The following is a 27,163-nucleotide window of genomic DNA, read 5'->3' on the forward strand; positions in this document are numbered from 1 at the left end:
AATGCTTAGAGGTAATGGAAAGTGTTTGCAAAAGACAGATGGCGACTATTAGCGACTATTTGGGATAGTGTGAACATTAGCAACTGTTTGCCTCTCCTTTGCCAATGTTTGTAAACCTTTGGTACCTTTTGGTAACTCCTGAAATAACAGGCAAATCTATGGACCCAACCCAATGAAAAAGTATGCAAACGTTCCCCATCGTTCAGTTTTCTGCTTTCCACCATCGAAGATTGATTGAATTATGTGTAACTCATAAAATTTACCACCAAAAACATTTTTTCAACTTACAAGTTTCTGCAGGCTGCCCGTTGTTTTCAAATTTCTCTTTCACAATCGACTTAACCACTCCCTTTTGCTATTTGTGTCCTTAAACTCATCCAAACGAGCATTCTAAAACATAGAATACCCCTCGTTGCCTTCTTCAATGTGCTTCGTTTCCCCTGGCATGATGATCAATCATGAATGCTTGTGAGTGCTATGCACAAATGCATCGACATACATTGGAAACATGATCATATGGTGTAAAGCATCGGCGAATTAAAAAAAGAACTTCAGCGACGCACTTTACGACCACTTAGAAATCCTTCCGACCGGTTTTCAAACACTTGCCACTGTTATGAAACCCAGAGTGAAACACAAACTTATTGACTGAAATATCTCATTTTGCCTTTTCTGGCATACACACATCATCATGCTACTTTTACAAGCTCCATATTTGCCACTGAGGTTTAGCGCCCGTCCTTCCACATGTCTTGTTTGGAAGGTTGCGGACCTCCTCAAATAGCTTCGTCCCATTTGAATAGTAACTCTTGTGATGCTAGCAGACTCCCTGTAAAATAACTCACCCTTCCATGCATGTCAGTATCCACATCTGCAAGCCTTTAACATTTTTTTTTATTTGATTCAACTTCATTGGTCAAATGACATGCTGGTAGTGGAAAACGTTAGTTGGACGTTCAAAGCGAACAGAAAATGAGAACCTTTTTTATTGGATGAACTGGCCTACATATTTTTCTTTTCATTTACACCTTAAGGTAAGAGGGCCGAGAGTGAGTTACACAGTTGTGGTTGGGATTCAACGGCACTCTTATTGCAAGAGTGTGATTAAACATGACAAATAGACTTTAAATGTTCCATTCTCAAAAGTGCACATTCTGGCAATCAGAAACCCACGGACTTGGCAAACACATTTATATCGAGGTCATTGCAATTTTCGGCCAATACCACATTGCTATATCAAGTTCAAGTATTTGTCGTAACTATAGAGACAGAGCAATGTGGTCAAACAGTTCGAGCCTGGACCAGAGGAAGAAAATGCTCTCTGTAGAATTCCTCTTGCTGTGTTTTGTACCGCTTTTCTGATCAAATTAATATCGATCTTGTTTTTTCATTATTTGACGTACTCTAATGTCATTTGTAGCCATTAGGTCTTAATCACAAGGCCTTGTAAACCATTGACCAAGCTTAAAACAGCTGTGAATGCTCTGGAAAGACATCCGAAGCGGTCAATCTACATTTTGAGAGAAATTAACTCAACTCATATTCTGTTTGTCTGCTTAATGCATTAATTCATGCCGTTTAAATGTGCTGTATTAGGGCCAACCCATGTAGAATCTTGCTTTTGTACTTCTCTTTATCAACATATTCTTTCAAGAGCCAGCCAACCTATGAGGCATACCATGTACGTGTGAAGCGGCACTCGTGAATAATGGTGCCATTTGTCTGTCCCCAGACCGCACATAGAGCTTCTGCAGCCAATAGTGCCTCTTGTAATTATGGAGCCGAACTGTGGAGACTATTACTCTTCATGCTAAACTGAAACCAAACCCCGTATTTCACTCTTGCTATTTGCTCTTTTCAGCACACGAGAAGCGTGTGTTTAAAGGCTGTGTTATTTTTGGGCAGCAGTTTGACTCCCTTCTGTTGATGGTGCAGCATGAGTGAGTTGAAATGTAAAAAAGCACATGGAGGAGGCCACAGCCCCAAAGACTGTTGTTGACATTGCTTCTCTTCACTTATTTGATGTAAATTCTCCTTTAATTGCTCCCGCACTCACTTTGGGCTTTACTTTATACTGACAACCTTCTCAAGTTACTAAACTACCAAAATGCAATGAACTAAGCTCGGTATTGAATCAGTTATGCATACTTGTCACAGGTTCAAATCCTGACAGCTAAACAGATGATTTATGAGTGACAGTGAAGCATGGTGACGCTAGTTATTGCTCCCTGACCTTCAGCATTGCACACAGCACTGACCACTTTACTGGAAAGCTGCGGACCAACTAGTGAGAATGTGTGGCTGGTGTCCTGGAATTCGAATCTTGTTGTGATAGAAATAACTTGGCTGGTGTTGATACACTATAGCATGGATGTGGGAAAGCACACGGGACAGCAAAACAGTTTGACTCAGTTTGTACTGTAGCTTGTGGTGATTTTTGTTATTATTATAGGAATGTAGGAATGGAATCATTTTGCAGGGTTTTAGTTTACATCAAAATCAATGCACTTGGGATAGAGAAAGAAATACTTTGCCTATCTCACACACACTCTTCAAGCAACTTAAAAGCCATAGTAAATATTTTAATTTGGAATGGGCAGCTTTTGATATTTTATGTATATATTTTTTTATTTATTCAGTTTTTGGCACAGTTTTGGCCTTTTCTATTTGGATTCTGTTCTTGTAAAGCAAACTCTTTCGAAACTGAGCTGTACATTATTATTAGGATATCGTCGCTGTCATGTTAAAAACACTTATCTCCATTTTTTTTTTTTTGTTCATTTTCTCATTTTTACATGAATGGTGTTTCCGCATTACAGGCATCACATTAATGTGAAAATTTTAAAAAAGTTTCCAAAATTGGGGAGAAGTGTTGTTCACGGGACAGCAACGATATGCATTATTTTACATGAACAAAATCCATTACTCATTCATCTTTACTATTATCAGGTTCTCGCAGGTACAGTTAAAAAAAAAAAAAAAAAAAAAAAAGAGCCCAACTGATATAGACTTTTTTTTGGCTTAGCCTGTCCAATATAGATGACACTTTCTCACCTTTCCCCTCCCTTTTCCTCTCTGTTTCATAGCCATAATGAGCGAAAGGTGACTTGCAAGCATCCCGTCTCAGGCTCGCCCTCTCAAGACAACTGCATCTTTGTCATCAACGAACAGTAAGTCATTTGTTTTTTTCTTTCCCCAGAATGTCACTGGGTTGCAATTCCAGCACCACTACATGCTGTTGATACTTCCGATGCCTTTCCACCCCTGCCTCTAATTGTAGCTCTGCCTTCATCAGTCAAAGGCTGTTCTTCCCAGCACTCAGTGCGCTTGCCAATTATTTGTAAGATAAGGAATGAAACTAAAACAGCCTTTGTATCACATATGCATCACTCAGTCGGAATGTGATGATTCACCCGCAGTTCCTCCCGACCCCGGACAAGTTTGTGACTTTTCCTGAAGTCAAGTGTTCCCTTCTAATGTTACGTCTTTGTGATCAGCCGAGTTCAGGTAAACAGCCGGCATATGGCTGCTGCTCCTGACAGGATGGCTTTCCTTACCAAATTATTGTCATCCTCACTCGTCCTTACCTCCCTTTTGCAGAGGGTTGTTAGTAGTCTGATGGAAACTAAAACATCCAGGGCTTCTCCAATGGTTCACACCATGCATGCTTTCTGCTCCCAGATTTGAACCATCATGGAGAATTGAGTGTATCGACAATATAACGGTTTTCAGTCAACGCGATCATGTGGTCGTCAAAGCTTTGTTTTTTTTTACTGACCCAGAGCTGTTTGTGTCAACTATCTCACACATAAGCACCATGTGCCTCCTCTCTCGCCAAGCTCACCAATCAGAAGCGGGATTGTATGAGTGATGGGTCATGCAAACCAATCAGCTTGGAGCTGCTGCTCCCAAACTGGGAGGAATGCTAACTTGCTAAGCTAACTTGCGCCACACTGAGGCACATTTATTGGCACAAGGTATGAGCCACGCTTGCTATGTGGCGCGGCTAAACATTATCCTTCCGCGGTGCAGATCCTCTTCTCTTAGTAACTAATCCTCACCTCTGTGTCAGCAAATAAACTACTCTCTCAATAAGCATCGTTATCACTAGAAGTGGACGAGGAGTAGCCTAAGCATGCAGCAGCGAGCAAGAGAGAACAGACGAAGCCATTGCGAATCGCTTGGTTAATGTGTCACCAAACGCGAGGAAAAGTGCTTCGGTGTACAGTACACTTTTCACAGACGTCTGGCTAGAACTGTGTTAAAGTCAAGAGTAACCAGCTATGAATAGCAAATTAACAGGTTCCGTGTCTTAAGTGTCTAAGTGAAGTTGTAGATGATGTACAGTGGAAAACGGAGCTATACTTAGCAATATTATCTTAAAAGGGAACTAAAACCCTCACGTTTTTAAAGCAAGAGTACATTGTATGTGCTACTAACATCATAGAACTTCAGTGGGAGCCTATTAGTACTCTATTACAGTTATCGATTTGATGTCACCAAATTCCAGAAAGTTGTTTAATTTAGCGGATGGATGAATGGATGGAACGAATGCAAGCTTGTGAAGCTTCTTGTCGTGTGAGAAGCGTCACTGCACTCTCTCGACACATTCCTCCCCTCGCTGTGTTACTCTCACTTCGCTGCTGCTTTTTACATAAATAGGCACAACATGCTGGTGCAAGATGACATCTAAATTGGGACTAAGCAAAAAAATAATAATGAACTACAAACCTTGCATTAAAAAAACCCCCAAATAATTAGAATGGAAAACATCCAGCATTTGGTTGTCTTTCAGGGAAAATAGTAAAAAGGGAAACTAGCCCCTGAACAAGCAGAAACGAAATTTTATCTGCCACAAGAATAAAGATACCATGTGGAAAATTGCTGTGACTGCACTCAAATTTGACATTGTAATGTTTAGCAACAACCAGCCAGCAAACCAAGTTATATAAGTTATATAACATCCAAGAAACAGTTGGTCATATGAGAAATGATCAAAACAACTGAAGACCAAAAGCCGACTCTCAGAAGCCATCAGAACCTATTCTGGTCAAGTAAAAAAGAGGCCCACTATCATAAGTGACGTGACATCACAAACGCTTTATCATTGGTTTTTCTCAAAGTTTATTCAAGTGTTCAGGGCACGCTGTTCTTCTGATTAACTTCTTCGTCACTGCAATTGCTAATATGACTTGTGTTTCAGCTTTGGTGTGATGCTGCGTTCTGCTCCTAATGTTCTCTCTGACTGTTAAGACATAGACATCTTTCACTTCTTATTTGCACTTCCTGCTTTGCTGCTCATGTTGTGCCTGACCGACTGCAAACAAAGGCAGTTTCGTCATTCTGTCTGTACTGTATATGTTTCAACCAATTTTCAGTCATCCACGTGATCATGTGCATGCTGACAGCAAATATTTGGACAGCTCACATAAGACATGTTTCCTAAAACCTGACATTCACTAAATGTACATGTATCCAGCCTGGAAAATAATCATGACTGCAGTTTAAACTATCAACTGTTTATTCATGACTCTTATTTTATTTATTTTTGGTGGTATTTAGGGCAGATTAAGGTTAAATATGGTCACTACAGGCAATATTTAATTACATTGGAACCTTAAAAGTCGAACACATCTGAGTTCACACAATTTGGAATTCAACTAGAGTTTTTGGGGGGGAATGAACTTCTAAAGTTGCACATTAGCACAAGCCTCCAGAGTTTCAACTGCTGTCTTAAAGGCGGAAATCAACCCAAACACTTTTTTTTTGCCGTGTTTCAACTAGTGGGCCTGCTGGGAATATATTCTTGAAAAAACATAACTTTGGGTTGACTTCCGCTTTAATGATGCTGGTGCTCAGGTTGGTGAAAATCAAAGGATTTACTCATCTTTGGGATTTTGAGGCTTGTCTGACAAATATGGGTGGGAAAAACGACCAGCATCAATTCACATTTTATCAGTGGTTAAATTAAGAATGTTTAAAAGTAAGGCTCGTTAAGCCGGGCATTACATCTTTATCAGTTGTCACTTTGTCAGTTGTTTTTACCCTTTACAAATGTCAGAGGCTCGCTAATTTGTACACTTGTTTCACAGTTAATGTTAAAATGTCTTTTTTTTTTCTTAAAGATGGTGACATTTTGGACCTGGAACACATTATTCCAGTGTTTGAGACTGAGTCTTAGAGGTTCCACTGTACCATGATCAAATCACAATGCTGCCCATTTTCCACATGTTCCAATACATAGCGTACAGAGACTCAACACTTTTCTTTCCTCTGTCTTTTAGTGTATATTGTGGAAAAATGTTTCATCCAGCGTGTAGCAGGTAAAACACTGTTGGCTACAAGCATACTATGAACGTTTGTGTCTATCTAAAGCACTTGAGCGTGTCAGTGTGATGATAAGCCTTGTTGATGCACACTAACACACTGTGGGTGATTTGAATGCTGTCTTGCCTGATAACCTGTTATGCATTTACATTCCAAAGTCCAGTCTGTTGTGTTCATCCAACTCTTAGCTAACAGCTAACATAACGCAAGGAGCTGGTACCAAAATCTCGAAGGCCACAAGCAGTATCACCTTGTTAAAGAGCTGAGCTTTGGGATAAATCTCTCATATCACCACCGTACAGGCCACACCAAATCCAGTCCTCCTCTGCAAAGGTTGCTTGATAACATACCGGTCGGATTACACATTGTGGTTCTGTGCTGAAGAAATGTGTTGCTTTAAGCATAAGCTCACCTTGTTGCTTACTTGGACAGAACAGAGAGACATTCATGCGCTCAGGCTTGTTGAGCTCTCCAAATATCTGTAAATTGTGCTTCAGTGCTTAGTTCTGCAGTGTACTCTGATCCCAGGTCTTTTGTTCACCAAAAAGAAAAAAAAAAAAGGTCTGATCCATTACCAAACAAAGGTGTTAGTTCTTTCTTTAGAAACGCTGTGTGGTCATTTTAAAATGCACCCTCAGCCAGTCTCACTTCGCTTACCCCCAACCACCACCCACACATCACTGTACGCAGGGCACCAAGCCTCATTGGCACTGTTATCTTTCCTGACCCTATTAGACACGAACGTACGCACACACACACTTGCTGTGACCAGTGATCTAAAGGAATAAGCCTCATGTGTATAAGTGATAGTTTGCCTTGGTAACCCATTAAAGCCTGAAGCCCCTGGTGAGACATCTCTCTAAAACCTATGGTCTTCTTTGGAGTCACCCTTGAAAACCTGACATTTTTTGCCACCCCCAAAATAATTAACATCTCAGCCCCTGTAGCAGATAGAATCATAATTCCAAAATAATTTCAGACCTTAGACATGTGGTTTTCACACAGGCCTGAGTTTATTCATCTTTACTGTTTCAAACGAAGATGCAAGTGAAGCACTATTTTTAATAAAAATAAAAAAATAAAAAAAATCAAGTGGCAATTACCATGCTGTATTCTCTTACAAAGACGTTGAAATCGTCATTGTCTACAAACATATATCTTAACCATACATCCCGTTTGAATGGTTTCACTGCTTTAAAAGGGTGTCATCTATATCACTGCCGTGACTTATAGCAGAGCTCCCTCGATCGACTGTGCCTCCATTACTCCTCAAAAAAATTCCGGATATCCTCCGACTACTCAAGACACCGTCACATGTATATTCTGATGCATTTCATTGGCTAAGAGACCGATAATTTGATTTAAAAAAAAAAGACGTATATGCTGGCTTTAAAGGGAGAAACACGCAACAGCACTCCCGTCTTTAGTGGTAGAAACGCAGTTATGCGCTCCCGTTCTTAATGGGTTAATGACAGGCCACACAGCAGCAAAGCAGTTTAAGCCACACAGTTTCAATAGAGCAATCTGCTTTTCATCATACTCTTTTTTTTTTTTTTTTTTTTTTTGGCGTTCTCTCTCTACAGTTGGAAGCCTTTCAGCAATATTTAAAGTCCTAGTACGTCTAACGCTGCTTGTTTATTTTCGGAAAATGCAAAGAACTATTTTTTATATTTAGGACAGTAAGATGGGTTTGACTTTGAAAGAGATGCAAAGTTGACCTGCACCTTACTTGACTTTGTACTGTTTGGACGTTTTCTGGAACAGGAAGCGGAAAGCTCAGTTCAGGAATGCAATGAAAGACCTGAAAAACTGCAGTGAGTGAGCTCGTTCCATCCTTTAATGGGAGCAATTATCACATTCATGAATTACACCATAACATAACTAAAGCAACTTGTGTAGGAGTGAGTCATATTTTTTTTTTGCCTTCCTGGTGTGTGTGTGTGTGAATTAAAGTACATTTTAAAAATGAGCCTACGTGCACAACAAAAACTGCTTGAAAAGGACTTTGTGGTACACAAACACGGCTGTTTTGTAGTTCTGTTATTTTGCTCTGACTATTACTATCTTCAAAAGTCATAATCATAACCACTATGGAAATGAATCGGATGGAGAGGATCTCCAACCTAAATCTCCAAAATAGCACTTTAAAGTTGACAGGCAGTCAGAATAACATGTTGTGCATATGGCTCTTGACTTCAACATGGGACAAATCCCAAAGTCTGAAACCGTTTGTACACAAATCATGTACACAGTATTCACATTTTATGTCATGCGCTGTTTGCGGAAAAAAAAAAAAAGTATTGTCGAAAACATTGTTGCTTCCAATATGGTTATTATGACAACCAAATACATGCGGCTAATGATTAGTCTTTTTCTTGAGAGAGGTTCACTGTCGAAGAAAAGCCCCTCTGTGACAATCTCTGTGTCTGACAATCTTTTAAGTAACCATATCAAATGTAAATGGCGGTTAAGTGCTGTCTAGTTGTAAAACTGTTGTAACTTTTAGCTCTGCATTGGTTGTGCACAGTCCACTGTAATAAAAAAAAAACACTTAGAGCTCCTGCGAGAGGGATGTTAAGAAATAGTTTTGTCTTCTACTAGCAATTATACAGCGCCAATACTTTTCAATTTCACCGCATGGTGATTGATTATAATGGCAATTCTCCACAAAGTACCACACACATAAAATGTTAGAAGCAGATGGGAAATGAGCATCAAAGAGAGCAATATCATTATAGGCATGCCACATTCTAAAGAAACGGCATCTATAAAATAGTAAACATCTAAAGATATGAGGAAAAACATCATCTACACAAGTCTTTTTTATTTTTGTTACGTTTGAATACAGCAATAAAATACATTTCACATCGCCTTCATAACAGAGTGCTTCTTCCCTTGATGGCCTTTACACTGTTTTAATGGTCAGTTGACACATCATTGATTGTGCTTCACGTAAGATTTCACTGCAAGTGCAGCAAATCTTCTGAGCTCATTAACCGGAGGAGGCGAACCTCAGTGGCCACTCATCACTTTTCACAGGAAACTATTTTAGGGTTGGAAATTGTGTCCACTGTGATTTAAAGCAGCATTAGTCAGCTGCTTGTCCATCATAGGAGTTCAACTCTGAATGGAACTCAATTAATTATTCAGTCCCCTGACACAGCAATCTCTCAATAATGCAAGAATAATCCTCATGAGTGGTCATTAGTGGTTCAGTCATCGTTTCAAATGAAAAAATATTGCTGCATCTTGTGACTAACAACTGACTAAGTCAAACAAGCTTAACTTGTGCTCCAAATACAGGTAAGCAAATATCACCTGACTGTTTTGAATCGGTAATTGTTCGTGTTAAACATGTTGCTGTGCTGCATGAGATTAAGCATCGTGTGGGTGGTGCCTGCATTTTTTTATTTTTGTTGAGACAAAGTCATTCCATGTTATAGTCTCGCTTGTATGTGCACCTTGACAATGACAGCATGGAACCCGAGTGTCTTTGCAGCTGTAATAGTCTCGGGCTCATGTGTAACATAGGAAATGAGCGATGGAATGAATGGAAAAGTACTCATAGGCTCCTGTTCATGCATGACGCCATGTAATCTGAGGAATTTTTGGGTCACCGGCATCCAATGAGCAAGTTTGTTGAGTGAAATGGAGTTTGCCGCGTACTCAGTCAGTGACCCAAAACACTGTCAGCGCCGCAGTGCTTGTGCTGCACTGCGGTGTCATGTTTCCACCAGATTACAACGTTGCTCCCCGCCGAAAGAATGTAGGACATCCCCATGGGCCAGACACAACTTGATTTACATGGTGCTCAACCCGATGACAGGTTTTCTGAATGCTCGATGAGATTCATATACCAGGCATTCTGCTGTGATTTACCCCAACTATGGCTGTATCTCAGTATGTCAGCATTCTCAAACAACTGGAAATGTTTTCTGAAGAGACTGTGGGTGTAATTGGCTTGACTCTTCGTTCCAAGCCGAGATCTCATGACAAAAGTTTGAACTAAGTGGAATGATAGGTCATTAGACAATAGAGGCTGCTTGCTACTTATTCTCTACTTTTTACTGGGGTTGCAAAGTTTGGACTTAATGTGCTCTTGCTCGGCTTGTGTGCATGTTTAGATCTTCCTCCAAAGTGCCAGTGAATGAAAAGAAGGAACAGCCAAGAAGCACCATGAGCGAGGCCTCCAACAACATGGGCGGCTCGGACTGTGCCGCAAACCAATCCAGCGCAGCAAGGGTGAGTAAGATGCATGGAGTAATTGTTGCAGTTTTTAATATAAAAGTAGAACTAGATTACATTTCACCAGATTCTTTTGCCACTGTCTTTTTGGATAACTACTGCAACTGACATTTGTGTTGTATCCGTAGGCATCGAGACCTCCTAAAAAACTTCATAATTTTGGAAAGAGATCAAATTCTATCAGGAGGAATCCCAGCGCTCCAGTTATAAAGAGAAACTGGCTCTATAAGCAGGTAAACAAAGCGCTTTTGATTCTGTTATTTATTTTTTGTGCACTGATTATAATGGTGTTCCTTTTAGAAGTAATGTTTTCTTGGTCAATCTCAAAATCTAAACCATAATGGCCTTGGGGCTTTCTTTTTATTGCTCAATAAAATAAGTGTTGGAAAATTGAAGTCATCAAAATTCAGTGCGGTATTCCCTTTCAGATTTACTGTGGCTCTAGAAAGACACAGCACAGTTCAAATTCAAACGTTTTTGTTTCATAAAAAAATATTTTAAATGGTGGCGGGTGTGTGCTGACTTTCATCCATCCATCCATCCATTATCGATACCGCTTATCCTCACAAGGGTCGTTTAACATATGTTTGAATGTGATTCACACCGCTGCAGTGACATTATCGCTTATTTTTACTTTCCGTCTCAAAGATATGCTTTTTTTTAGTTGGGTTAGGCAGGTTATAGTTGACATGAATAGTTTAGAAATAATTAGCCCTGGTATCAGTTTATGGCCTCTCATCACAAAAACCTGGAATTTGTGATGTGTAGACTTTTTATATCCACTATGCATTAATAGGCATGTCCGCTTTTGCTACTTAGGCTGCACAAGCACTGTTTGAATGGCAGTCCTTCATCAAGGCTCCTGCTGGCGGCAGCGGGGTGAAAAGGGAATGCTTGAGGTGCTTGTTTGCCAGACAGGACTCTCAGGCACCCTAAGTGGCAGACTCATTTAGCTTTGATTGCAGCCTCCCGGTAACGTCCTTTCAATGCACGAAGGCTTTCTTTGGTTCAGCTGCCAACTGCTGTTTATTTGGGAGCTCAGTCAGGGTGATGGAGATCAACCATGGACTCCCAATTCTGCTACCCTGAATAAAAGCTGGATTTTCGCTTATTTTCCTCCCTCTGTGAAATTGAGAAGTCCTTGCTTTAGGAAACAGTCAAACCCCTCAGCAGATCCGTTGGGGGCATTTAAATTCCCCCATGAGGGGACAGTGAAATACTTGTTTTTGAATTCAGTCTAGTTAAAGTGGTGTGTGAACGATGTCTAAGGTCCGAGCATTTTATGAACAGCTTGACAGAGCGCATTGTCAAATATCTTGTCGAGACTTTGACCAAAAGTTTCGAATTTTTTTTGAAAACTCTGTAATTTTACCTTTTTAATACTCAAACACTTATCAGTAGTATTGAAACAGGATTTCAGACCATTCAGTAAACAATTCTACCTATAAACCCCCCCCCTAAAATGTTAAAATCCTGTCATTCATTTTCCACATTATCAATCAAGAAAATGTAGTGAAATGGCTCATATCCCATCCTATTTAATTAAGAACCTTAAATGTCCTCTTCAATTGAATCATTCATTTTTTGTTGGTAGCTAACGACGTATCCTATTCTCCTGGTGTCTTTGCAGGACAGCACAGGGATGAAGCTGTGGAAAAAGAGGTGGTTTGTGCTGTCAGACTTGTGTCTCTTCTATTACAGAGGTGAGTCATTCCAACTAAAAGCATCTTTCAATGCTACTGCTTGCGACAACTGTGCTCTTAGCAAGGCTCTCAAAAATGCTGCCTAGCCTTAAGCCATGCCCTTGGCGACTTCCTTTTAGCCGGACTCAATCTGTGTGCTTGTACAAGACCCAAAGAGACAGTTGGAATGGGTATGTAAGAAACATGGCTTGGATTATGCCGACCAAACTTGGTTTTGACAAAAGAAGCTAAGCTGGAAAATGTGTTTCATTCACACAGATTTAGAGTTGTGAAACAAGTTTCCAGGAATCAGGCAGGCTCCTCTCACAGTGTGGTTCCCCTCTCCTAAATCCTCATATATTCCTGACAACATCAACTGACACACTTGTAATTTAACAATCTACCAAAAAGTGTGCGCCCTAGCTCTGCCAAGATTAGGTTTTGATCACATTTTTTGAATAACTTTGTTAGCACAGTGGCTACTTACTACTTAATCAATGGGTGCAGATCCAGATAGATGTTTCTCATCCTGGCTAATTCGACTCCTAATCTGTCGATATGAAAGATGTTGATGCTGATGTTGAGTCACCATTACACAGTATTGGCATGTCTCAAATATTGACACTGTTGGAATGAGTGATTCATTTCGAGCTTCTAAATTAGAAAATAGAGCTGAACAATTAATTTAAAGCAAATGGACATCGCAATATTGTTGAAAGCAATTTTCAAATTGTAAACAATTTAGAATGACAACTTGCAATGGTAACTATAAGTATCGGCGTATAGGGGAATAAGGATGTGTTTATACAGTATAGCAATATTTCTTACCAATTATTATTTGCCATAATACTATAGTACTATATTGTAAAAAGATATATAGGGCTATAAGGAAGGAGTAGGGGTAAAACAGTTTTACTTCTAACTCCTCCTCGAATATGTACAATATATTTGTATTTTTACTTTAGTGAATTTTTTGTCAGTTGAGCTGTTATGTGATTTTCACACCTGTTGAAAATTTCATTCATTCAAAGGCTGCAATTTGAGGGGGCTGCTTAATTTCAGTCTGTCGGTAGGCTTTATTTTATATACTGTATATATGTATATTTTATTTATTTGTGTGTTGAAGTTCAGTGCTAAAGTGCCGTCCACATGTAAGTTAATAACTCTTAATTGAAGTATCGGTAAATAAATAAACTGTGCATCCATTATCAAACCGCTTATCCTCACGAGGGTCGCGGGGGTGCTGGAGCCTATCCCAGCTGTCTTTGGGCAGTAGGCGGGGAACACCCTGAATCAGGATCCAGCCAATCGCAGGCTTTCATTCTAATGAATGGTTCATTTAACTTTATTTTCGTGTAAGACTAACCTATGAAACCTAATCATTTACCTATAAATCTGATATTGTTTATTGTCGTAGACTAATTTATTGCTAGCACTTGTTAAAAAAATACATGCAATATTCAGGGGGTGAAAAATAAAATACAATTAGATTATTTTTCAAAATCTTTCAGTCCTGTTGAAAATATAATAAATAGGTTAGTTTGGATTAGTTATTCTGTCGAATCTCCTTGATCCCAGCTTGTATGTTGTACGAATCCTGTTAGACAACGCATAAACAGAAATTCCTATTCCAGTGATGCTGATTCGGCTTGCTCAATTAATGCAGACCCGGTCATTCTGCTAATCGGGATGACATCAAGTCTGTGTTGTTTCTGCTGTCTGACAGCGCCGTTGCCTTCTTTCCGCCCACTGACTGACAAAAGCCATAGGCAGAAGCACCGACCCCAAAGGATTTACACAGATGGGCATGTTGAGAAATTGTATTCATCAGCAGAGAGTGGGTAGCGAGTGTAGTCATGATCTCTGCTGTCATCAAACCAAAAACAGCCGCTCTCGTTCATGTTTATCAGCCAATTCAACTTGAATCTGGATCTTGCACAGTATCAGCTTATGGCCTGTAAATATATGTCCATATATGTTTGAAAGAAATTTGATTTTACAATGTTGTCAAATACGCTAATGTTTCTACACTGCCAGAAACCAAGTAGAGATCAGTTGTTTTCCAAAAATCGTTTTTCTCAATTTCAAGTGTTTTGCTTGAAGAAGAAAAAAACACTATAGGGTAAATACATTTCCCAGATCACTTCATTTATTTAACAGGCCAAGTAAATGGTAACTCAAATGTGCTGATTTGTTTGGTTTTCCTGCACACTTTAGGTATCGCAAGTATCAAGATGGGAGGTTAGGTTCTTGCTTAAAACGCAGAGCTCAATGTAATCCTCCCCGTGGAGAGCACTCTATTGTCAATATGGAGCCACGTCTGCAAATTTAATGAGGATTAGAGCTGTGTGGAACTTTGAATCAATGCTCATCTTTTCCACAAACTGCAGAATGTAACTGCAATGTGCAGATTGGGCAAATTTGGTGTACCCTTAAATTGATCAAAACAGCCATTCTGCCAAAATGTTCAAACGCACCATCTTTGCCTTGCAGATGAAAAAGAGGAGGGGATACTTGGCAGCATCCTCCTTCCAAGCTTCCATGTATCCATGCTGTCCGTTGATGATCACATCACCAGAAAGTATGCCTTCAAGGTCAGTGCTTTTACCATCACATAAATGAGTGCTTGAGGAAAACAAACAATATTTCGGAAGTGAAGCAAAAATGAACGAGGACCCGCCAAAATGTACTTTGGTGTGATTGCAGGTACACAGAAAGTGGCAACAAGTCCTTTATTGATAATTTACATTTATTATGAGCGCAGGAATGTAATGTCCATTGCGAACCAAAACATTAAGATATACGGAAAAGCCCCACTGCTTCAGGGCAGTGGTCACATTAAATGGGTTCACAGTAGTGTGTACAGTTAGGATTTTGGGTCCTTCCTAAACCCTGAAAGTCAACAACTTCTCCTGCCAAGCACAACTATGCACAGACACCAAGGAGTCTGTGGAAGGGCTCTTACCACACAGCCCACGTCTTTTCCAACCTTGTCACATGCTTTAAGAGAGGCAGTTGAGGTAACTCGGGAAATGCAAGAAGAGGACGTGACAGGCTGCCTTTTTTTTTCTCTGAATCTTCTGTATAATGTACTGGGTTAAGTGAGGTATTTTTTTCCCATAAACTTGTAAACAGTATATTGGAGTTGTCCAATAACCATTCTTTTTGTCTGTCACACTTGAATGTGTTGCTTTTCTGGCTGGGAGGCATCATTTGGACCATGTAGCAACATGTCTTCAATAAGATTCACGACCCAGTAAGTATAATTTTACTGTGGCAGATCTACTGCTCTAATCTTGTGAGATGGGTTGGATTGTTATGTGCTCATTGCCATTTCTCTTTCCCAGTTACTAAGTCATTGTTTAGTTCAATAAGTGCAGCGTTTTCAAAATTTCAATTGTCCTTTTCAGAAACTTGTCATGCAGGCAACACATCCCAACATGCGGACGTACTACTTTTGCACTGACACGGCCAAAGAGATGGAGTCCTGGATGAAAGTGATGACCGATGCTGCGCTTGTGCATTCTGACCCTGTCAAAAGGTTTGTAAGACACCATTCATTACACTATACATGCAAAAGTTATAATATACTACTGTAGAGGGTTTTTTTTTTTTTTGCTCATTTTTGTTCCTTTGGAGTATTTCCTCCTTTAGTGGAATGCATGTGTGCTGTAATCTTATTGTGAGATGGCAACAGATGAACACAGACATTTGGCTTTTCTATTTCCCGTGTTTGGTAAAGAAGCCTTGACCTTAAAGGTCACTTAACTGTATGGGCCATTTCAGTTGAGCGGCAGCATCCAAACAAATGTTGTGTGCTTTATGCATATCAATGCAGTGTGCAGTACATACAATGTTGGGCATAGTTTTGCTCACTCATCAGGAGAGATGATAGACTTTGCCATTTTGTGTTAAATGTTATTTAGCGGCCTGCCTCTGTAATGCCCTTTAAGCATGGGTGAGCAGAGGCGTAATGATAAAATGCTTTGTGGCTATGCAGTGCTGCAGAACCTAAAATCCACTGAATGGCACTGTGAAAAGTGTGATGCTGTCGAGTACAGCGACACTACTGTGTAGTAAGTGCAGGATTACTGTACACTTTTGATTTTTTTTTTTTTATGGGCTCCATGTGCTTTCAGGTAGAGGTATGTTAAGGCTTTACAAGACATTATGCGACTGTGGTAGCTGTTTAAATGGGTTCAAGCGCAATCTCTAAAGGAATGCCCCTCCAAATGCTCTCTTGTTGCTGACCCAGTAAACCCGTCTGATAAGAGGAATTTGCTCATCATTGAAGCGATGACCTTGAGTCCATCTCAGGCCAAGGAGCGACGGTGTCAATTACCTCCAGAGTCCTCCCAAAGAACCAGAGATTTGTAGAGAGCTGTAAATGGATTTCTAGCTGCTGAGCACTACCTTTTAAGACATGCCTTTACTTATTTTTATTTATTTTTTTACTGGAGATATCTCGTTCCATTTTACACACCTCGTCTCCTCGGACAGCCGAAAGAATGATTGTGCACCTTGTCTTTGTACTTTCTCTTTGTTTTAAAGCAATAGCAAAGTTTTCAAAGGTAACTGTGCATTACCGTTACAATATATTGGTGGTATAATGGTAAACCTCAGTAAATCCCAACCAGGGTGCCATGGCACACAACTGTAGTATGCCTTGAGAGATCATCAGCGGTGCAGCAGGAATAATGCTTATTGGATAATTTATTAATGACAAATCTATCTTTGTTCATCTATCTTTGACAATGATAGATACAGGCAGGAAAATCTAACCCTCTTCCATTTGATGGTAGAAGGTACACTAAATCTGATGCCATACAAACAACAGAATAAGTCATGGCTTTCTGCGAGCAGCTTTGTGTTCATTTGAACAGACCCAGATCTCTCAGAAGTGCCCTTTGAGATGAGGCCATCATTATTTGGTGGTGTGCTGTGAGATTTTTCTAATGTAAAACGGCTGCTTTTGATCAAACCAAATTAGGGACCAGGTAATACAGATGTCTGTTATCATGTATTGGTGCAGGTGAGCTCATCGGTATTTGTTCCTTTGACTGTCATTATCAGGTTGGACAAGCTAAAAGTGGAACAGTGTGGTCCTCAGGACGTTAATCACGTGGCCAATCACAGACCACCGTTAACACAACCCGAAATTGAGAACAACGAGCGCAACCGGGAGGCGGACCGTGAGCACATGTCGGAAGAGGACAGGAAGCAGCGAGATGCCGAGCGCTATGGCTTCCAGAAAGATGGCGCCGACCCCAATCGCCCCCTCACCAAGATCAACAGTATCAAAATGCAGCCAGCCCAAGCAGCGGCGGTCACGGTCAAGCTCGCAATGCCACGGACCCCGACAGAGATTGATGGCTCACACCAGGGTCCCCAAATCAATGGAGCTGGTGAACCCAGCCCAGCTGACAACTCTGGAGTCCCCCCCCAGCGAAGTACAAACTACGAGCCGGAGCGGACTTTGAGTAGGACAAGCTCCATGCAGCAACTGGAGCAGTGGGTTCGCACACAAAGAGGACGCACCCCAGATGATGACACCAGGAGGTTTGTTTGATTTAGTTGCATTAATACAGTGCTGACTGAGTGTATGTAATTAAATAACATTGTAACAAAATGACAGCCTGAGCGAGGGGGTCTCTGCAACAGCAACCACAGAAGATTTCCAAATAATTTTCTCGATGCGTCTTCCCACTTTCTGTATCTCAGTGTTTTTACCACATTTGACTTAAAAGGCTTGTCCTCTGAAATACTGAATAGTTTCTAAGTTGCCTGTGCTTTCTTTAATCTCACTAAGTGTTACAGACCAGTATGCACTAATGCCAAGTTCTGACAGGAAGTTTGAATGGAAACCTTCTCATTGCCAGCTGTACTGAATTTGAACCCGTGTTAAGCAATGTTTTGTTGTTTCTGAAAAGTGTAGTATGTCCAGTGGTGTTCTTTTGGATTTCTGTTTACTGACTAAATACACATGGAAATGGAAACACAAAACCTTTTTGGTTGCTGGTCAGTCAAATTCCATTAACCCGAGATAGTAATGTCCAAAAGAAACGTATGTGCCGTTTGCATTTTATTTGCTTTCTGATAATAATCATCAGCAGGCCCCTGAACAAGATGAATAATTGTCAGTGAATATCGTAGCTATCTGCAGATAGGCAGGATTCAAACAACTCTCAGTTCATTACAGACGAGTGGTAGACATCACCAGGTCAAAGAGAAAATATGCCGTTAGTTGGTTTGCTTTTTGCCACGGATTTCTGTGTGGTTATTTACTGTATTTTTTTTTTGCTTTGAAGCAGTTGAAGCCACTCTGCATAGGTACATCATTGTTCATCCATCCATCCATTATCCTAACCGCGTATCCTCACAAGGATCGCGGACGTGCTGGAGCCTATCCCAGCTATCAACGAGCAATAGGCGGGGGGACACCCCGAATTGGTTGCCAGCCAATCGCAACATCATTGTTCACTTAATGGCTAAATGTCTGAGTCGCACTTCATCCATTGCACTGCACCTAACTCTTCTAATATTCTGGGAGGCCATTTGGCTGTGATACGTTTAGGTTTCTTTCTTTTCCAAGAAAACACGAGTGGTTTTTTTTTTCCAAGAAAACACAAGTGTTTTTTTTTTTCGGTGGGGCCCACCCACTTAATGTAAAACAAAGTATGTTTTTCATCTTGTGCTTAAATTGACTACAGATACCATAAAAACTGAGCCATGTGTTTCATATTTTCACTTTAGGATCCTAATTATTTATGTCTACAAAAAAAACAAAAAACGGCTCTATTTGTTTTGGTTTATTGCTATTATGAAAAAATACCCCAAAAAATTATGCTTGAATGAAAGCAACTCGTTAGTTCATGATTTGACCACTTATTTTCCTTCCACAGCGTCACATCGTACCAGACACTCCCAAGAAACATGCCAAACCATCGGATGCCCCATGTGCCTCATTATGGCGACGGTTACCGCAGCATGCCCAGAAATAGCATGGCACAGAGGGACAGCATCTGCAGCATGTCGCCGTCGTTGTACGACCAAGCCTTGGGTCCCCCCATGGCCGACAAGCGCCGGTCTGTGCGCTCTGACACCATGTGGCAGCTGTTTGAGTGGCAGCAACGACAGGCCTACACCAGACCGCCGGGGATGTATGGCCATATGGCCAGCCCCAAAACCATGATCAACCTTTCAGAGCACGCTGCGCCGACCTACTCCATCCCACCCTCGCCCTCCCACGGTTCCCTGTCAATGTATGGCGGTTACTCTCAGCCACGATCGTACAACATGAGCAGCGCCCGGTCCGAGATTGCTTCCCCCATCTACCAAAGAGACATGAGTATGGACAGGCGGCAGAGGCACCAAATACCTAAGGTTAGTCAAGCAGTAAATGAGGCGTTCACCTGTGTAGCACAACTTTTAATTACCATTTACTTTCTCCCCCAGGGTTGTTTCGTTAATGTGAGTTGATTCTTTGCAGTCAACAATTTCTGATATTTACTATCGTGTTTTTAGTTGATACTCTTCCAGGCATGTTCACATTAAATTCAGATGTGAAAATGTCACAGAGAGTGCCACAATTTCAATTAATTACTATATCAGGGAATATTACGGCTCTCTTATGGCGCTCTCTCCAAAAAATAAAAATCTATGCACTCACTCTAAAAACTGTTGGTTTAAAAATAACACCATTTTGGGTCAAAAATGGACAGATCCACTAATTGGGTCAATCTGACCCAATTTGTTGCGTTGTTTTGTACAAAACAGCCCTATTTTTGGGCTTGTTTTCTACAAAACTACCCTTTTTGGGTTGTTTTCTGCAAAAACAAGTTGGGTCAAATTGACCCAATTAGTGCATGAGTCCATTTTGCCCCAAAATTTTGTTATTTTTAACCCAACTGTTTTTAGAGTCCAGTAATCAGTCAGTTAATAAAGATATGTCAAGTGTGTGGGACCGATTAATTTATGTCTTAAACAGTTGAGGTACAAAGAGGACAATCTGTATTATTTAATCCTTTGGTCCAGTGATTCTCAAATGGGGGTACGTGAGATTTTAAAATATATTCAAAAAAAAAAATAGCATTGATTGGGGGAAAAAAAGAAGCTTGATCATAGCAGTTGCCTCCCTGCCACCATGAATGACCAAGTTCCTCAGTGAAGCACAAGCCCAAGTGTCTCACTAATATGTCTCACTAAACGCAAAAACACTCAGTTTAGTGCAACAATGCAATATTCAGTGATGGCAGTTGATAGTGTGTTATTTTTAATTATAAAATAAATATTTTAATTTTTTTGTTGTTGTTTGATTTCAGTTTCTGCGTTTATGTAGAATTAAGTTAATGATTTCTTTTTGAGAACACATCTGTACTATGATTTCAATGTTAATTATTTTGTGAACATTCATTATTCATAACTATTTTTCTTTTTTCTAAAGTTCAATATTTTTATTTACAAAAGGTTCTGGGGATACCTCTACCAATAGAGTGATGGCACCACACACTGTTTAAATTTCCCATCCAAAAATGCTTTGCGTTGGCCCAAACAATATTTCCCAGGGGGGACAAGGTTGACAAAACGTTAATTAAGAACCACTACTTTAGTCACTCGAGGAATTTTCATGGTTAGATGTTTGCAGAAGATATTCTGGATCAGGATGTAAATATACCTGCTTTTCACCATAGAAATCCTAGCTAGCTATTGTCATTTAGTCAAACGTTTTCAATGCTGGCGCATTGGCAAATGTCTACACACTGTTGTATTGTTTGAGTAAATCGAACTCTTACATGAGAAGGAAAATAACTTAGGATATGAATGCATTGCCTGTCTTTTTCAGTATGCCTATGCACCTGATAGGAGGTCAATGCCTGCCGGGGTTCCAGTCCAGACTATCACTGCCAAGTCTCTCCAAGGCAAAAGTGTAAGTCTTCCTGTAGTTTTAATTGGCATGTTAGCGATGTGTGAGTAAGATTTCAAAATGTATTATTATATACTATGTTCTGTTAGGGCTGGGTTGTTTTGATTTTTTTTTTTTTTTTGTCTAAACAATTATACCCTTCTTTGACTGACTGCATGTGACTTCTGTCCAAGATGACCTTGGACAGACAAAATCCCAAGATGGAGTCAAAATCAGACAGAGTTCTCCTTTCTGCAAGTGATCGGATTAAGTCTATGCCTACTTTAGTCACTCTTCAGAGTCGCTTCGCGCTAGCAGAGATTTAAAAACGCTGTCAGTCTCAACTCTCTAAGCCAGCTCAGGAATGTATGTCAAAGTCAGTGCTGCTGATGTGCGAACTTCTTTCTGTTATCAATGCGAAACGGCTCCTCTGTCTCTGGTGCAAGTTGGGAGTTTGCATGCTGCCAACACCTTGGCTAATCTCATTGTTGTGATCTGCATGAAAAGTCACGACCTGGGAGCATTGATGCATCTCCTATCCTGGTGTGTTCTCTCCTTTTTCCTCCTCCCACTACGATGTCCCTGCTTGATAATGGCTGTTACGCGTCCCACAACCTCACCTCCTTTGCAGCCCGAGGAACTGACTTTGCTTCTGATAAAACTGCGTCGGCAGCAGGCAGAGCTAAACAGTGTCCGGGAGCACACTCTAGCACAGCATACGCAACTTAACATGGATGGCGACAACCCAAAGGTCAGCCCCCCTCCCCCACCTTCCGCCCCAAAGATACGTCCTATGGAGGCATGTTAGTTATTGTGTGGTGTGTATGCCATCCATCCCCCACCTCAGCTATCCATCCTGATATATAACAAGGCCTGTTTTTATTGATAGGGGACATCAGCTACTCGGCTTCAAAATCTAATCAAACATTGGATTCAGTTTAGTGGGCAAGCACTAGCTGATTAAGTTGTTTTACATCTTTAAAGAGTCCAGACAGAACGAAACTTAAAGCCATTGGCAAGCTTCGAGTGGTTTGGGTGACTGCCGCACGTTATACAGTAAAATCAGGATTCCCTCTCATTCCTAAGTCTCCTTTAAGATGTCAGACTAGAGATTTGGATGTTTTAGGTCAGCAGGGTGTGGGGGTGACGGTCTGCCATCCATCACTTCCGACTAATTGTTCCAGCCACTTTAAACTGCTGTGTCACAAGCTCAGCCCAGCTGTAGTGTGCCATAGTGACTGAAGTCAATTTATTCTGTAGAGTATACCCCGTCTCTACTTTCTTCTCCTGAACTGTACCTTCCCTCCTCCTTTATTTGGCCGTCCCAATGTGTACATGATGACATTCTTTAAAATGTGACTGAAAAAGGGATACAGAATTCCCCTCATTTGGTATCCATATTCTTCTTCTTCCTCTTCTTGCTGCTGACACTAGAACGATGCACTGTCCCATCATCTCCAAAGGACTATAATGTATTTGGACAATCAGGTGGGGTAATGCATGGTTGCATGGCCCTTGCTTTTTTTTTTGTTTTTGTCTTAAACCTTTTGTCGTTATTCTGATAACGCTGTCTGCACTTTATTATGGCTGTATACTCAGTGTCAAGTCTGTACTAATGGAGTTAAGTCAGCTAAATATGTTGGTCAGTTGACAGACAAATGTGACCCTTAAATACTTAAATTGTCTTTATAAAGGATTGTTTATGAACATGGCATAATAAAACATAGTTTATTGGTTGTTTGGCTACATGCTAACAGTATAACAGGACATGCATGAAAACAAGAAGAATCTATGTTTAAAAAGTCAAAATCCTGATAAGTGGGGACAGAGAATTTCCAGACAGCATTGTTATACATAGAATCATTTAAATAATGCATTAAAGCTTATCATAATCTAGATGTGTAGCTTTATACTATCCCTCATTGTCTGCGGAAGAATGTCTTCCTGCTGATAAGCTTCATTTTGTGGTGCTGTATCCATCCCTATTTCCTCTGGATGAATGAATGTGAGTCTGATTTCATGACAAATGTAAATCGTATATAAAAGTATATAGCAATCAACGGCTTTGTAAGTGTTATGTTTGAAGTGCAGCATTACTGTAAACTGACTCTACTGCTCCTCTTCACGCTGGACTAGATGAAGGAAAATGACCCTTTAATCATCATGACTCACTGTTTGATTGAGAACTCGGCCCCAAGGCCTCAACTTTACCAGCAAGTAAGGCCAACTTAAGGCTGTGCTCCGCCTCATCCTCACGTTGGCTGTTTTTAAATGTTTTTTTTTTTTTTTTTTTAGTCTTTTGCAACACTCCGCCTTCAGTGTCCCAAGTCCTCATGACAAAATGAAGATTGGTCTCTCTGTATTATTTTGTACTGCCAGTGCCAACCCATTCATTGCTTTGACTGTTGTCATGTTGAGAAGTCATGGCAATAAGAACATGACTTGGAAAAGAGAAGTATAATGTGGTCTTCGCCATTGTCTGGGTCATTTGTGGGCTGGTTACAGTTAAATTTAGAAGTCCCTGTTATGGGGGGAAAATCAGTCTCAGTGTGTTGGCGTGTCCGAACAGATTGGGAGGGCTGATCACCAAAGCTAAATAGAGCCACAACGCCTTGTCTCTCACCCAGTCTGCATTCATTAGCAAAGTATCCTAGCCAACAGCTGCATTGTCACCTGTTCAGCTGCTCACAGTTTGTCACTCTTTGTCACACTGCAACCCGCCACTTCATGTGACAGTCTGCATGTTCTAGCAGGAATATTCTCACATCCTGGTTTGTCTGCCACGTGATCCAACCAAGTGAATACTGTGAACTACAGTAGCGGAAATATTCGTGTGGAGTTAATTTGAAATATTGGGAAATGTTAACTTATTTTGGAGTTTGAACTCACTCAGCCAGCATAGTGGATTGATTGGAACACTCTTGGAATTTGACATGACAAATTTCCGATTTTATCAGTATCTGTGCTGTATATATGTTTAAATGAGTACATGACAGTTGCACCTAAATGTGAATAGAAAATTGGCTATTGTTTATAGTGGATGAATGAACAACACAAAAGCTCTATTTAACTTCTCTTCACTCCTCACCATTTGTTATTTCTCATGCCATCACCAGTTGACCAACCTGATGTCACACCTGTTTTTAGAATACTGTATAAGCACATATGCTCACTAAACAAAGAACACAAACGTATTCCTTGGATCAACACTGTATTTTCGGGTTAGTAAACAGGATTGTCAACATGCCAATCACCGTGTGTTTCTAATAAACCATGGTTGTGTTGTGCTGAGCGAGACAAATGGCTGTCCATAGTACAACATAAGAATCGTCCAACGACAAAATGTTTTTTCACCCTTATTCAGTCAGTAACGTCCCATTCACCAAAATATGAGCTCCTATCAATACAAATATGCGGCTCAATGAGACTACTAATAATGTTGCATTGGCATTTTAGACAATAATGCCTACTGCATGATACAACTCTGTGACTAATGCTCTGTTTTACTTAACAGCTAAGTCCAGAAGACCCCAGAGAACACACCTACGTGCCAGAAGAGGGGGACATTGATGTATGCTCAGTTTTACTCCCTAATGACATGCCATGTTCAGCTACACATCGAGGGTTACCACCTTTGTATTGTTTTCCCCTCAGACCAAACTTAGCCGATTGTGCGAGCAGGATAAAGTGGTGAGGACACACGAGGACAACCTTCAGCAGCTGTACAGAGAGAAGGTGACTCACCACTGAATGACTCAATATTGCTTTTTTTTCAGTTATAAGAAAGAGAAGGTTCTGTCGGTCTTTTTGTCCAATGCTAAAGGCGTAGCATCAAGGCAAATAGAGAGAAGTGGAATTATTTTCAATGTAATGCTTTACTTGAACAAAATTGGGAAATGAAAAAATTCCAAACATCAATTTATGCAAAACCCTTGACATATCGGACTATATGTTCTATTGGATCAGTGTGGTGTGGAAGAGGTGACTTCTGAGAGCAAATGCAAATTGGATGTAGACATACAACGTAGAGTTGCTGTCAATGACATCCAAAAGGTTTCATGTGTAAAATAAACAGTATTTCATTCTGTTGCATATTCATCACGTTTAACGTGCATGTGAGCAGTGTTTGCTTATTGAAGAGCACATTTTGTACATTGTTCTAAATATGTACTGAATAAGATGTTGGCATACTGCTTGAAATGCAATGTACAATAATGCCCGCTCATAAAAAAATGTTCCGTTACAGTCCAGCTTTTCCAAATATAGCTCATCAACAAGGCAGATCGTGTACCGGTAATTGATAAATGGTGTCTTCCTGCAGCACACACTGGAGACAGCTCTGCTGTCAGCCAGCCAGGAGATAGAATTGGGCTCAGACAACCCGGCCGCCATGCAGAGTGTCATCCAGCAGAGAGACTTACTGCAGAACGGCTTGCTCGGCACCTGCAGAGAGCTCTCCCGGGTCACAACAGTAAGATCATCCATGCCATCCTAAATCCTTTCAAATGTGAGGGGGGGGAAAAGACATTGTTTGTCTTTACCGAACCAGGAGTTGGAGCGGTCCTGGCGCGAGTATGACCACCTAGAAGGAGCTGTAATTCTGGCCAAGAGCAACCTGCTGGAGCAGCTCGAAGCACTGGGAAGTCCTCAGGTAGGATTAATCTGACTGAAGCTTCCCTGCTTTGTTCTGCTAAATAAATTCTATGTTCCAACACCAGCATCAACAGATGTAACTTAAAAAGCTACTACACTTGATGAGTGGAGTGATGATAGAGTATTTTGTCTTTTCCCTCATCACATTTATTCTTGGCTCAACATGACTGAGTTCACTTGCTAATTAGGAAGTGAGGTCCAAATGGGAGCTTCGACATCTTATCAAGTACCGTGTCACGCAATCAGTCATGCTGACAGATTGTAAAACTACAACTTCATGCATTTTTTTTTCCTTCAATCAATCAATAAATCAATAAATCAATCAATCAATCACATTTTATTTATATAGCACTTTTCATAGATAAAAATGCAACTCAAAGTGCTTTAAAACATTCAAAGCAAAACATTTTAAAAAATAAAAACAATAAAAAAATCAATAAATAACAATCAATAACCTTGTTCCCATTTTACTCAGCTGCTGGGCCCAATTCTGGCCTAATATTTTCTCGCTGTTGTCACAGACCGAACCTCCCAGTCAGCAGCATGTGCGCATCCAGAAAGAGCTGTGGCGGATCCAAGATGTAATGGAGGTCCTCAATAAACATAAAGAACAGAGAAATGCTGATGGCTCTATGGCCTTGTATGGGCCCAACTTCATGCAGAAAACAGAGGTGAACCACTACGAAAATAAAATTCAACAGCTCACATTTTGTATTCATGATAAATTTCATGTAATAAACAAGGATTCCTCAGTTTACAATTGTCCCAACATGACATTGAGGTTTTAATACGGCGTTCAGTTAACTAGTGTGCGCAGCAGGATGAGAAGACATCATGAAGACACACTCAATTTGTTGTTTTATATTTATGCACTTGAAATGTTTCAATACAAATTTACGCTTATTTTGACGTTACTATTGTGTTAACTATTGACCAAAGCAAGTTCCAACTTGTGTATGAATTCAAATGACCTTGCAGCAATAGGAACAGAACATCATTGTAAGGACCAGCCAGTAAAATTATATAGTTAAAAAAATTAACTCAGTTAACTCAGTTTTATTTGCTTCCTGTGGCAGCTGACTTTTGCTCACTTTGCAGCCAAACTTGGAGGAGAGTCCCTTTCGCAAAGATGGAATTTTACGTAATTTTACTTTAAAAAGTTGCTTGACGGCTCATTGGAGTAATCCAAAATAATTTTCACACTTTTTCCAACAGTCTTTGAATCGAAATATACTTTTAATTTTTTTCCACATTAATTCCAAGATTTTACTTAAGTAAATATCTATTCCAAGCTTCGTAAAAAAATGTTGTTGAAAAATACGATTAATCGTGATCGATTATGAAAAATCTCAAA

General features: G+C 40.3%; 1 protein-coding gene across 4 annotated transcripts in view; it reads left to right on the forward strand.

Annotated features, from left to right (window-relative positions):
- LOC147148899 (pleckstrin homology domain-containing family A member 5-like) overlaps window positions 1–27,163 on the forward strand; it is a 100,831-nt gene that overhangs the window by 66,107 nt on the left and 7,561 nt on the right. For 2 of the 4 annotated variants that reach the window (XM_086029606.1, XM_086029607.1), the window contains 18 exons: window positions 3,087–3,170; window positions 6,285–6,323; window positions 10,452–10,569; window positions 10,701–10,805; window positions 12,203–12,275; window positions 14,748–14,848; window positions 15,680–15,795; window positions 17,328–17,813; window positions 19,157–19,637; window positions 21,097–21,180; window positions 21,788–21,907; window positions 22,591–22,644; window positions 23,293–23,373; window positions 24,671–24,727; window positions 24,811–24,891; window positions 25,478–25,627; window positions 25,706–25,807; window positions 26,331–26,480. In XM_086029606.1, coding sequence (XP_085885732.1) covers window positions 3,087–3,170; window positions 6,285–6,323; window positions 10,452–10,569; window positions 10,701–10,805; window positions 12,203–12,275; window positions 14,748–14,848; window positions 15,680–15,795; window positions 17,328–17,813; window positions 19,157–19,637; window positions 21,097–21,180; window positions 21,788–21,907; window positions 22,591–22,644; window positions 23,293–23,373; window positions 24,671–24,727; window positions 24,811–24,891; window positions 25,478–25,627; window positions 25,706–25,807; window positions 26,331–26,480 — 2,482 coding nt within the window. The other 2 variants (XM_086029608.1, XM_086029609.1) reach the window with 2 other exon arrangements.

Source organism: Filicampus tigris, chromosome 4, assembly GCF_054856515.1.
Source record: "Filicampus tigris isolate MCC_2025a chromosome 4, RoL_Ftig_1.0, whole genome shotgun sequence".
Classification (NCBI taxonomy): Eukaryota; Metazoa; Chordata; class Actinopteri; order Syngnathiformes; family Syngnathidae; genus Filicampus; species Filicampus tigris.